The 11,585-nt window shown below is 37.0% G+C and overlaps 2 protein-coding genes across 5 annotated transcripts in view; one reads left to right on the top strand and one right to left on the bottom strand.

Moving 5' to 3' along the window:
- Positions 1–4,747: 4,747 nt before the first annotated feature.
- On the bottom strand, positions 4,748–8,531 carry C3H11orf1 (chromosome 3 C11orf1 homolog). Of its 2 annotated transcripts, none has more exons than XM_012545025.1 (4): positions 8,170–8,531; positions 6,116–6,346; positions 5,613–5,676; positions 4,748–5,064 (listed from the first exon to the last, which is right to left on the bottom strand). In XM_012545025.1, exons 1-4 carry the CDS (start codon positions 8,200–8,202, stop codon positions 4,898–4,900), a joined length of 495 nt encoding a protein of 164 aa, XP_012400479.1. In that variant the 5' UTR covers positions 8,203–8,531; the 3' UTR covers positions 4,748–4,897. The 2 variants fall into 2 exon arrangements, with proteins under 2 accessions (XP_012400479.1, XP_003764274.2); XM_003764226.4 differs by lacking the exon at positions 8,170–8,531 and adding an exon at positions 7,090–7,613.
- The window catches only part of ALG9 (ALG9 alpha-1,2-mannosyltransferase), a 132,959-nt gene continuing 129,712 nt past the window's right edge, over positions 8,339–11,585 (top strand). For all 3 annotated transcript variants that reach the window (XM_031961167.1, XM_031961168.1, XM_003764227.4), the window contains exons 1-4: positions 8,339–8,542; positions 9,540–9,696; positions 10,724–10,927; positions 11,089–11,247. In XM_031961167.1, coding sequence (XP_031817027.1) covers positions 8,371–8,542; positions 9,540–9,696; positions 10,724–10,927; positions 11,089–11,247 — 692 coding nt within the window. In that variant the 5' untranslated portion in view covers positions 8,339–8,370. The remainder of the gene's footprint in view (positions 8,543–9,539; positions 9,697–10,723; positions 10,928–11,088; positions 11,248–11,585) is intronic.

Genomic DNA, 11,585 nt, shown 5'->3' with positions numbered 1-11,585 from the left:
CCATTAGTAACTTTAGAAAAAGTAGTGGGTGAATAGAAGCAGATTGTAGTAGGATAAATCAATAATGTAGGATAAGTAGGATAGTAAATGTGAAGTGATTATGTGACAACGAAATTTTAAAATAGCTTTTTCTAGGAGACTCTCCTCATTTCTTTGATGTGAGGTCCTCAAAGTTTGGAAACTCCCTCTACCAGTTCAGACCGACAATTCATCTGCAATGTATAGTCTTTTCCTGGAATAAAAAAGGATCCAGTGACTTATTCATAGTCACACAGCCAACAACTATAATATGGGTTAGGGCAGTATATGAACTTATCTAATTCTGTCTCTAAGGCCAGTTTTCTAGTCTGAGATAGATACTCTATCATACTGTCTCTAATATTTTATTTAAGGTTTGTTGTTTATATATACTATCTCATTCAAAACAATCCTTTATTATAGCTATTGCAAATATCTCCATTTTACAAATGGGGTATCTTCTGACTCCAAGAACAGCAGGGTTTTTTTTTCACTCTATTATTCTATTTCTCTATTTTCCATCTCCCCTAATCATTTTTATTCCCATGCCTGTTGTCCTTTGCTTCTTTATTCCTGATTCCATCTCTTACCTTAGAATCTTGCTCATGCTTTCAAACATGTGTTAGCTATTATTATTATCTTGATGAATAAATTTCTGTTCAAATGCTCCGTCCTATTCACATTTAAGATAAAATACCAAATTTTGGAACTCATTCTTGTGACAGTTTCCTTCGAAAAGCAAAACTAAACTATTTTAGATGCATAGTTAAATTGATATAATATTTGGTATAATTTCAAATACATAATGAAATTTCAATGTTATATGAATGTACCCAAAGACATCTTTTAAAAAAGTAAAAAGACTCATGTACAAAATATTTAAAGAAGCTTTTTTTGTTGTGAAAAAAACCTAGAAACTAAAGGGGTGCCCTTCATGTGGGGAATAGATTATATTATTATAGCATATTATTATGCCATAAGAAATGAGGAAGAAGATAATTCCAGAGAAACCTGAGAGGACTTGTATGAACTTAGCCAGAGTGAAGTAAACAAAACCAGGAGAACAATTTGAACTATAAGACACCAGAGTGAAGTAAACAAAACCAGGAGAACAATTTGAACTATAAGACATTATTTTTAAAAACCCAACACTTTGAAAGATTTACGAATACAATGAAATAAATATCAACACAATTAACTATGATAACTATGACTCCAGACAGCTGATAATAAAGAATGCTATTCATCATATTATTATTCTATACAACATGATGAACAAGCTGATTTTAGAAAATCCTGGAAAGATTTACATGAACTGATGCTGAGTGAAGCAAGTAGAATCAGGAAAACATTATACACAGTAATAGTAGGATTATACAATTATCAGTTATGACAGACTTGGTTCTTCTCAGTGGTTCAGTGACCCCAGGCAATCCCAATAAACTTTGGATGGAAAACACCATCTGCATCTGAAGAAAGAACTATGGGGACTGAATATAGATTAATACTATTTTCACCTTTTTTTTTCTTTCTTTTTCTCAGTTTTTCTCTTAATGTGATTCATATGGAAAAAAATGAATGTACATGTAGAATGTAAAAAATTTTTACATGTAACTGGGGAAAATAAAAATATTTTTAGAAGAATGCTATTCATATCTCCTTACAAAGAAGCAATGGAATAAATATGAAGAAAGAAAAAAATATTTTTGAACATAGTCAATTTAGAAATTTATATTACATGAGTATTCATATTTGGCACAAAAATTTTGTTTTTCCTTCTTTTTTCAGTAAAGAGGATGTAAAAAGAGAAAGTAAATGTTAATTGAAAAAAATGTTATATGAAATATTTTCCCAATTGCATATAAAGAAACCAACACTTAACACCCTATATGAAGATAAAGTTGAAATGGGTTCATGATTTAGATATAAAGGGTGATACCATAAGTAAATTAGGAGAACAAGGGATAATCTCTCTCTCACATTTGTGAAGGAATTTATGACCAAAGAACATTAAAGAACATTATGAAATGCAAAATGGATGATTTTGATTATATTAAATTAAAAAGATTTTGTACAAACAAAACCAAGGCAGCCAAGATTAGATGAGAAGCAGAAAATTGGGGAAAAATTTACATCCAAGGTTTCTGATAAAGTCCTTATTTCTAAAATATATAGAAAATTGACTCAAATTTACAAGACTACAAGACATGGGGCAGCTAGGTGGCTCAGTGGATAGTGCACCATCCCTGCAGTCAGGAGGACCTGAGTTCAAATCTAGCTTCAGACACTTAACATTTCCTAGCTATGTGACCTTGGGCAAGTCACTTAACCCCAATTACTTCAACAAAAAGACTACAAGACATTCTCCATTTGATAGTTTGTCAAAGGATATGAACAATTTTCAGACAAAGAAATTAAAGCCATTTCTAGTCACATGAAAAAATGCTCACTATTGATTAGAGAAATACAAATTAAGACAACTCTGAGATACCACTTCGTATTTCTCAAATTGGCAAAAATGACAGGAAAAGATGACAAATGTTGGAGGGGATGTGGGAAAAGTAGAACATTAATACATTGTTGGTGGTGCTGTGAAGATTCAACCATTATGGAGAGCAATATACTTAAAGCAAAGGGGGGAAATGGTATGCTTCAATATGCATTCAGATTCCATCAGTTCTTTCTATGGATGTGGATAGCGTTTTTCATCATGAGTTGTTTGAAATTGTCTTGGATCATTATATTGTTGAGAATAGCTAAATCATTCACAGTGAATCTTGAAACAATATTGTTGTTCCTTGTACAATGTTCTGCTTTTGCTCACTTTTCATCAGTTCACATAAGCCTTTCCATATTTGAAAGAGCATTTATTCTTCCCATTTACATTTTCCCTTACATATTAAGAAAGGGTTAATAAATGTAAGCATTTACTCTATGGGTCAAGCACCATTTCAAATGTTATAAATTGAAATACAAGTAACTTAGACAATCCCTGTCCTCAAGAAACTTACATTATAATAGAGAAAAATTAATATGCAAGGGGAATGGTGGCCAGGGAAGAGAGTTTTGGACAGCAAAGTCAAAGGGATGGCTATTATACATTTTCATGTTTACATTTTAACTCTGCTATCCTATGTCATCTTTGTTTTGGATGTTTTGCAGTAGCCTTTGAATAAAAAGATTAAATTTCTGATTAAAAAAAAACTGTTCTGTTAGCCAAAAAAGACATTTGTGGCATTACAATACAAAAATATAGACACACACAATTCTCTCATTTCATTAAATTTGCACAGAAACACTCCTTTACGTTCTTCCTGATTTTAAGTCCTTGAGGATAAAGAGAGTCTTCCAGGAGAGGCATGGTTTGGGGTGTAGTCATACCTTTCACATGCATCAAAGAAAATTATTTTTTAGAATCCGTTCTCAAAATTTTCTACATTGTATATTTATTTGGAAACAGAAGTAATTCAAACAGCATCTTTACTCCATCATTGGCTCCAATCCTCAAATCTACATACATTTTAAGCTTATAACTTTTCTTCATCCCACTTTCTGCAGTCAAAAACAATGGAGAAATACAATGCTTCTGTTTCCAAAGGATTAGTTTATATTGCAAGGGAGGATCTAATTTCAAGGTCCAGAGAACTGAGAGGGAAAATGTAAATGGGAAGAAATTGTGTGTACAGAGTTTGAGACAAAGTACAAAAAAAGAAGCAAAAAGATCGTGACTAAAATAAAGTGAAAATCTACAAATCTGTCATTTATTCTTCTGCAAAAAAGCCCTGCTGATATCAAACACTAGGGAAGGGAGAACAACTTGCTCTAAAGTGGTCTACCAGCATTCCTTAATCTCAATTACCATTATAAATTTCATCCATTGTCCTAGTGCTATGTAAGGGATTCTTAGGGAGGTGATACCAGATATATGATTTCCTTCCATTTATTAAAGAAAATATGTTGTGGAAGATTGTTGAGGTTTAAATCATTTGGGAATTTATTATTTGCAGAGAGAGAAATGAGATGTAGTCATCCTGGATTAGGGAATAATTATATTCTTCAGAAGACACAGAGTTTATCTTTTTACCATACCTTTTTAATAGCATTAGGGTGCATGGAGTTTTGGGAGAGGACTAGCACCTCTGATTTGAAAACTTGCTGATCCCTTTTCAGGGCTGCTCACCCACTTTTGGTGTTCATCACTTGTTACCCAATTCTCACCTGGGTTTCCAGCATGGTAAGCCATACTCAAGTGAAATTATCATGGAAGACAGGCTAAACCAGATTGAGGGTAACTGACAGACCAAAAACCTAATGAATGAGGGGTTACTCCAAGCATGTGAAAATTTCCCCTGCTGGAATGGGAAGATGAGAACAATTTGTTCCACAGCCAAGAAAGAGGCTAAAGCAGCAGCTTTGGAACACTTAGGGCATGGTCAGATATGGAAGTCTCCAAGGTCATCCACTGCACTCTGGGCCATTTCCAGTTGTCCTGACTTTTGTCTTGCCACCAGACTTTGATGACTCTGAAGAGAGCTATTGAGGCTGATAACTCTGTAAATCTGCTTCACTTAAATTCAACTCACATGTGAGTCAAGATATCATTCTGTGATATCATTGGTACTCTTCAAAATGAAGAACAAATAACTAGTGTTGCATCTACATTTCAATAACTGAAAAGTGACACTGATTTCTCAGATTAAGAAAGGGAAAAAAAAACAGAAGAAATTGGTTTCCAATTCCTAGGGGCTTTATTTTTCATTAAGAGAAGACTTACTATGTTATAGAAAGCAAAATTCTTAACTGTGTTGAATAGATAACTATTCCCAGTTATATTTTACTCTAGAAAAAAGGAGTTTGTCTTGTTTCCTGTGCCAGGGTTTTAGGACTGACCATCTTTAGGAACACATAAACATACAAAGCCTTCGCTCGGTGGAGGTGCTGAAAAATTCAACATGTAATCTGTCTTTCCTATGGTGCTAGGTCTGTATTGAGGAGGAATCAGCTCAGGCTGATGTCCAGGAAAACAGTGAGGTTCTTGTTTAAACCCTGCAAAGAAAGATAGGAAATTAGAAAATTGATATCACTTAACAAACAGGGATTATCCCCAAAATAATACTAGCTAATATTTTTTAAATGATTAAATGCTTTACAAATATTATTTTTCTTGATCTCAATAACTACAAGCTAGGTAAAATATTATATTATCTCTATTTTGTAAAAGAGAACATTCATACTCAGAAAGTGATTTGCATCATGGTCAACAGTCAAAATTAAAATTCAAACCCAGGTCTCTCCACCCTAAATTCTGCACATTTTCCACTATATAATACTGAAATTAGGTCCTGTTCACATTAGGCAAAGTGGGAAACTGGTTATTCCAATAAAAAGAAACAACCTGGAGGGTTAGTATAGGGTTCCCACAGTAAAAGGGAGAAAAGTCTATACTGTAGGCTGGAAGCTTCCTGGGGAGGTAGAGAAATAGACAATTTGGTAGGGAAAACATCCTAAAAGCACTCATTTGAAGTAGGCTTAATTTTAATTAAGTGATTATTACTACCCTATCCCAATCCTGTTCTCTGCTTTAAAGCACCTACTTTGAGGAGGAGGCAGCTTCTTTTTGTAGCTGGTACCATATGTTGTTTCAAAATAGTGACCATACTAGGAAGAAAAATAGAAGAATTTCAGTAAAAATTATGCAGTCAAGTTTCAAAGTATGCAAGTCTTCATGGCATTAGTAGTAACAGAGCTTGCCTGGGTTTATATGTTCTGGAGGCTTCACAGCAAAGCTTTCCATGAGGGAAGTCCAAGTCTATGTATTCAGTATAGATTATAGGGGAATCTACCCTCATCTAGGAGATACTAGTGTTCTGAGAATGAACAAACAGTACTGAGACAGAATTAGTAGATAAGATCAAAGTAAAGTCCTCTGTAGTTTGATGAGGAATTGCATGGCATCTTTTATGTCATTTGTTAAAAGGAAAGGTAATGTTCAATTTGATTGGGAAGTCTCAGGATTATATATTCTGCCTCCTAAAACTATCATATAGTTTTCAGTGCTAAATAAATAGGCCAAAGGAAGAAAAGGAAGGAGGATTACCTGGGAGGGCATAGGTTGTGGTTGTACAATCTTTTGAAGGTCATATCTCTCCTGGTTCCAGTTGCCCATTAAGGTACGGTTAGAGTAATCATTTTCATTGGTTGTACATCTCCATCCATACTGGAAAAACTTGGACATATCATTCCAGTCTGTCCATATTTCACCATGGCCATCTGCATGCATTAGGCAGCCACATTGTGGATTTGTGAGAAAGCAAGAAAAGGATAATTTCTGGGGAAGGACAGGAAAAGGAAAACATTATACAAACCAAGTAACAGAATTCATGACAAATGCCTTGGAAAAATATAAAGTCCAACTAAGATCCAGGTTTCTTTCAGTTTGCTGCAGTTTATCAGGCAGTTACATTTTTACTCCTGACATATAGCAATAGCTACTTCTCTACTTTACCTTCACAGTGCAGCAAAAAGCGAATGTCAATTAACTGAGGTAATTGTATTGGAGAGGGCTCTAGGAATCTTAAATATCCAGAAATCCAATATAGAGTATCAATTAAATTGCAGTTAACTTAGAATTCAGGAATATAAGGGGCAAGGGATATTAGTTTGTAGCATATTTGCTTTCTCTGAAATGAAAAATGAAGTCTTAGAATTTCAGAATTAGAAATGATTCCAGAGGTTATTTAGTCCAAACTGAATCTGAAAAAATCCTTCTGCATCCAGTCTTTGCTTAAAGCTCTCAAAAGAAGGGAACTCATTACCCTACAAATCACTTCTTTCTACTTTTGACTAACTCTTAAAAAAAATTTTTTTTTATTACATCAAGTCTAAGTTTACATCTTCATAACTCTTCTCATCGTTTCTAGCTTTCCTCCTCCCTCTTAACCTCAAGCCAAAATATATTTCTCCAGATATAGTTCCTCTTTCATGTAACAACCCTTTCAATAGTTGAAGACAAATATGTTCTTCCCAAGTCTGATCATCCCTGTTCATTTCAGATCAGATCCAAGAAAATACCTGTTCTGGGTTATGGACAAATGATTTGCATAGTTTTGGCTCCACTGAAATGCTTTCACAGCAAATGAATTCTTGATATTTCTTTTCCATGTTGCTCCTGGGGTTGACAGGTCACCCAACATAGATTTTGGATTTTCAATCCACAGGAAATGAGGATTTTCGCTCTCCTTGTCCTGATAGAAATCTCTGTGGCCAACAGGAAGAGGTCACTGCCCAAACCTGAGGCAGAGCCAATGGAATCCAGCATATATTGGGTAGTGAGACCAAACAAACAGGTCACTGGCCCCTCTTTGTGAAGTTTGCTCTGCTGAGATCACCAGGCAGCTGGATAACTGAGTACAGCGGGACCTGGACCTCAAACCTTAACTAACTTTCTATCCTCTTAGCCTTGTGGCGGTAAGTGGTATTGTAGCTCCTTCTGTAGCCCGGAGAAGGCAGGGTCATGGGATCCCCATTCAATTGAATAAATGTTTATTATGTGCCTACCATGGATGTGGAAATTACTATTCCAAAGCTATAAAAAAAAAAAAAAAAAAAAAAAAAAAAAAAAAAAAAAAAGAGCCCCTGCCCTCAAAGCTCGGGAGGGACCGGTGCACAAAGAAGCAAGTTCTAGGGACGGATGAGGTTAGACCGGATGGTTTCCCAAGGGAGAAAGCACTACCGGCTGGGTTGGATTCCAGTCCCCACATCTTATAGAGGCCCGCATGCTTAATGACTCGCTCAAGGTTCACCCAGACAGTGAGTGACAAGGCTCAGGCTGCGGGGGGCCAGTCATGGTTCGCAGCAAAAAAGGGAACTGGATCCGGACTCGGAAGACCCGGGTGAGACAGAGCCCCGCCGCTAAGTAGCGGTGGGGCCCTCGCCCATCCCTCGGCTTCTCAGGGTCTTTCCCAAATGCACACTCTAACATGCGTCCCAGGCTGAAGGGCAGAGGAGGGCAAGTTGGTGAAGGGGCTGCTCGTCCAGGATTCGTCACCAGCTTCTGCATTAGCGATTGCTTGTGACGTCACAGAAGTGCTGACGAATCAGCTTGCGCTTGGTTAGTCCGGGGGGGGGGGGGAGGAGAAGGAGAGGTTTTACCTTACGGGGAAAATTCCTCAAATTTGCAGTCATGATTATCACCACCACCACTAGTTCGGAGGACCAACAACGGGTTGTCAAGGCAACCTGACGCTATGGCTCGTCATCATTCAGCGACCGGGGAGGACGGCGGGAGGAAGGGGAAGTGACAGCTAACGTGTGTTACACAGCGCGGAGCGAGTGGCGACAAGCTGAGGCACCATGGTCGCTCGCCGCCTCCTATTGGTTGGGGAGGGAAATTTCTCCTTCGCCGCCGCCTTGAGCGAGAATCAAGGGCCCGGCACAAGTCTCATAGCCACTTGTCCTCAGGAACTCACGGACTTGGCCGGGGACTCGGTGTTTCAGGAGAACCTACAACGCCTGCGCGATCGAGGTAGCGGAGCCCCTCCCCTCACCGAAGCCCCTCCCCCATTAAGTAATGAGGCTCCACTCCTCCCTGAAGCCCCGCCCCCGCGTCCGTGTGATTCTTCTCTTCCGCGCATCCTTAACCTAGGCGCGAAGCTTCTTTTTTTTTTTTTTTTTTTCCTCCCCCTTTTTTTTTTTCCAAGTAGAGCTGAAGGTGATTGCTCTGGTTGTTCCCGTTTCCCCGAGAATTTCCTCGGTTCTTATCCGACTACTGATTTCCCCGGCTTTCTTTAAGTCCCAACTAAAAAAAACCACCTCTACTGGTAGCCTTCCCCAATTCCTCTGAATACCAATGCTTTCCTTTGATCATTTCCTATTTATCCTGCATATAGCTTGCTTTTGTATATATTTATTTATTTGTTGTCTTCCCCAATAGATTGTAAGCTTCTTGAGGGCACTTGCCTCGTTTTGTATTCCCAGCGCTTAGCACAATGTCTGACAGATAGCATTAATTAATAATAATATATAATAATGATAAACATGCCTGACACAGTGTAAATAAATATACAATATATACTGTATATTGTGTAAAACATGTTATACGTATATATACAATTATGTATATTAATAATATATTGTGTGTAATATACAATATATATTAATAATGATATATATTATATATTGCATATAATAATAATAAACAAGTGTTTGACAGCATAAATAAAAAATAGAATAATAATAAAATATAATAATTAACTTAAGTATTTGAATGACAAGATAAATAATAATACAGTATATAATAACAATAAACATAAGTGACACGTAGCATAAAAATAATAATATATAATAATAGACATAATAAGTCTGACAAAAAATAATTATATATATAACAATTAACATAAGTGTTTATTGAATTAAAAAGCTTGTGGGAAGCTTGGAGAATTAGTTCTTGACTGGGTGCTGAGCTGCGGGTGATCCTGTGCTCCCAGCTTTTTCTGCTCTTCACACCATTCCTCCTCCCCCAGGTGCTGAGGTGCGCTTTGGGGTGGACTGTACCCAGTTGGCAGAAGCCTTTGCAGAGGATGGCTGGAAGTTTGATCGCATTTATTTCAACTTCCCGCACTGTGGGCGCAAAGCTGGAGTGGCCAAGAACAGGGAGCTACTTGCCAGGTTTTTCCAGAGGTGAGGTGGGGCTCAGCCCTTTACCAGGTATGGTGTCCTACTGGAAAAGTCTGTCACATGGTCCTAGCCCTAGAGGAATAACTGAAACTTGAAAAAACGAAAGGGCAAAAGAATATGTATATAAAATACATAAGCTACCCTTCCCTGTCTCCCCCCCCCAAAAAAAAAACAAAACTGGCTTGTGCATGATCATTTTTATTGTGTTTTCTGTGTATGTTTTTGTATGTATAGATGAACATATATATGTGGGTGTGTGTATATGTATATAAGCATGTGCATATATTTATTTTTCTTTTCAAAGTGATCACAGGATGGTATGTAGCAAACAAAATTTGTGGCAGAGGCAATTACATTACTGTGGGTAACCAGGCAGGGGACAGAAAAGTATGAGAAAGACTGTCCAGATAAAGTGATCTGTAGGAGGTCAAAATTAAGTTGAGCCCTGGAGTATAGATTTAGAGCTTAGAGATCACCCGGTCAAACCCTTTCATTTTACAGACAAGGACACAGGAGCAGACAAATTAAGTGACTAACTCTGAGTCATATAATTATTGTCAGAAAGATATTTCCTTGAAAGAAGCATTAAATTTGATATGTGGAATCTCAAGGGAGAATATTTCAGGTGGGGAGGAATTCCAGAACAATGTCATGTTCAAGGGACTTGACTTCATAATCTGCTCAGGAGATTAGTTGTCTAGTATACCATTTAAGGGACAGTTCTATACTTTAATTATTAGGGAAGATGAAAAAAAAAATTTTGTTTTAAATGATTAGGAAAATAAAACCCTCTGATTACATTTTACAGAAATTTTGCAAACACCAGTTCTAGTATGAACATAATGCTTTTGGTCAAAAAATACCACATGGGTACTTCTAAGCATATTTTGATTTTATTCTCATTTACTTGTAGCCAGATTTTAAAAATTAGATTCTTAGTGCTTAAAAAACAGTTTAAGAATCTCAATGTGTTTGTGGCATCCATGGTTATTTCTAATTGCTATTGAAAAATAAATTTTTTCCCCTGTAGCTGTGCTGATGTCCTTGCAGAAAGAGGGGAGGTTCATGTGGCATTATGCAGAGGACAAGGAGGAACTCCTGCTGATTATCCCAGGAGAGAATGGCATAATAGTTGGCAAGTAGTAGCTATGGCAGCTAGAGGAGGACTCATCTTGAGCAATGTTCATCCTTTCACTTCTGGGACTGTGCCAGGGTACAAGTGCACTGGGTACAGGTAACACACAATAGTAAAATTCAATTTTTTTTTTTTTTATCTCCTCTCTGTTAAAAACTGAGCTATAGGATTTTCTCTGATATTTTGATTCAGTCCCTTAAGAATGCTTATTCCTTTTTACCCATTATTCAGTTCATACATAAGGTCTTGTGTTTTTCCAGGAGTCAGAACAAGTCCTTCCATGTTGAAGGTGCTTTGAATCATGTCTTTACCCGGAGTTTACCTTTTGAAGAATCCCAGCCCATGATCTGCAGAGTTAGACTGGATGACCACTGGCTTTCCTTCACTGTACCAGAAGCATTAGTAGGGAAGATAAACAGGTAATCTCTTATTTTTTAGAAATACCATCCATCTCAGAATGTGTACTAATTAACTTGATGGAAGCCCTTCATCCTACAAATGCTAAATGATTAATGATGATAATTATCCCTCTAAAACTGTCAGTCTGTCATTCCTCAGATTCCCAGTAATTACAATTGCTACATTTTTTAGTTTTTCATATATAAGGTAGTAGTTGGGGTTCTGAATCAGTACATTTTTGTTTATAGTATTAGATAAGGATAGGAACTAGACCTGTGATTTCATGGATACAGAGAACTCCCAGGTAAGGAATCTCCCTCTTTCAGTGCTGCTTAGCATCTTCTCTCTAACATACAGT

Source organism: Sarcophilus harrisii, chromosome 3 (genome assembly GCF_902635505.1).
Source record: "Sarcophilus harrisii chromosome 3, mSarHar1.11, whole genome shotgun sequence".
NCBI lineage: Eukaryota > Metazoa > Chordata > Mammalia > Dasyuromorphia > Dasyuridae > Sarcophilus > Sarcophilus harrisii.
Note: the sequence above shows the minus strand (reverse complement) of the source record. Positions and strands in the feature narration are given on the sequence as shown.

Coding starts and splice junctions, on each gene's coding strand:
- C3H11orf1 (XM_003764226.4), bottom strand. CDS start 7,179: ATGGAAAAGAAATATCAAGAATTCATTTGCTGTGAAAGCATTTCAGTG. Junction 5,677..6,115: donor CACAACCTATGCCCTCCCAG/GTAATCCTCCTT, acceptor TTTTCTTCCTAG/TATGGTCACTATTTTGAAAC. Junction 5,065..5,612: donor GAAGCTGCCTCCTCCTCAAA/GTAGGTGCTTTA, acceptor CTTTCTTTGCAG/GGTTTAAACAAGAACCTCAC.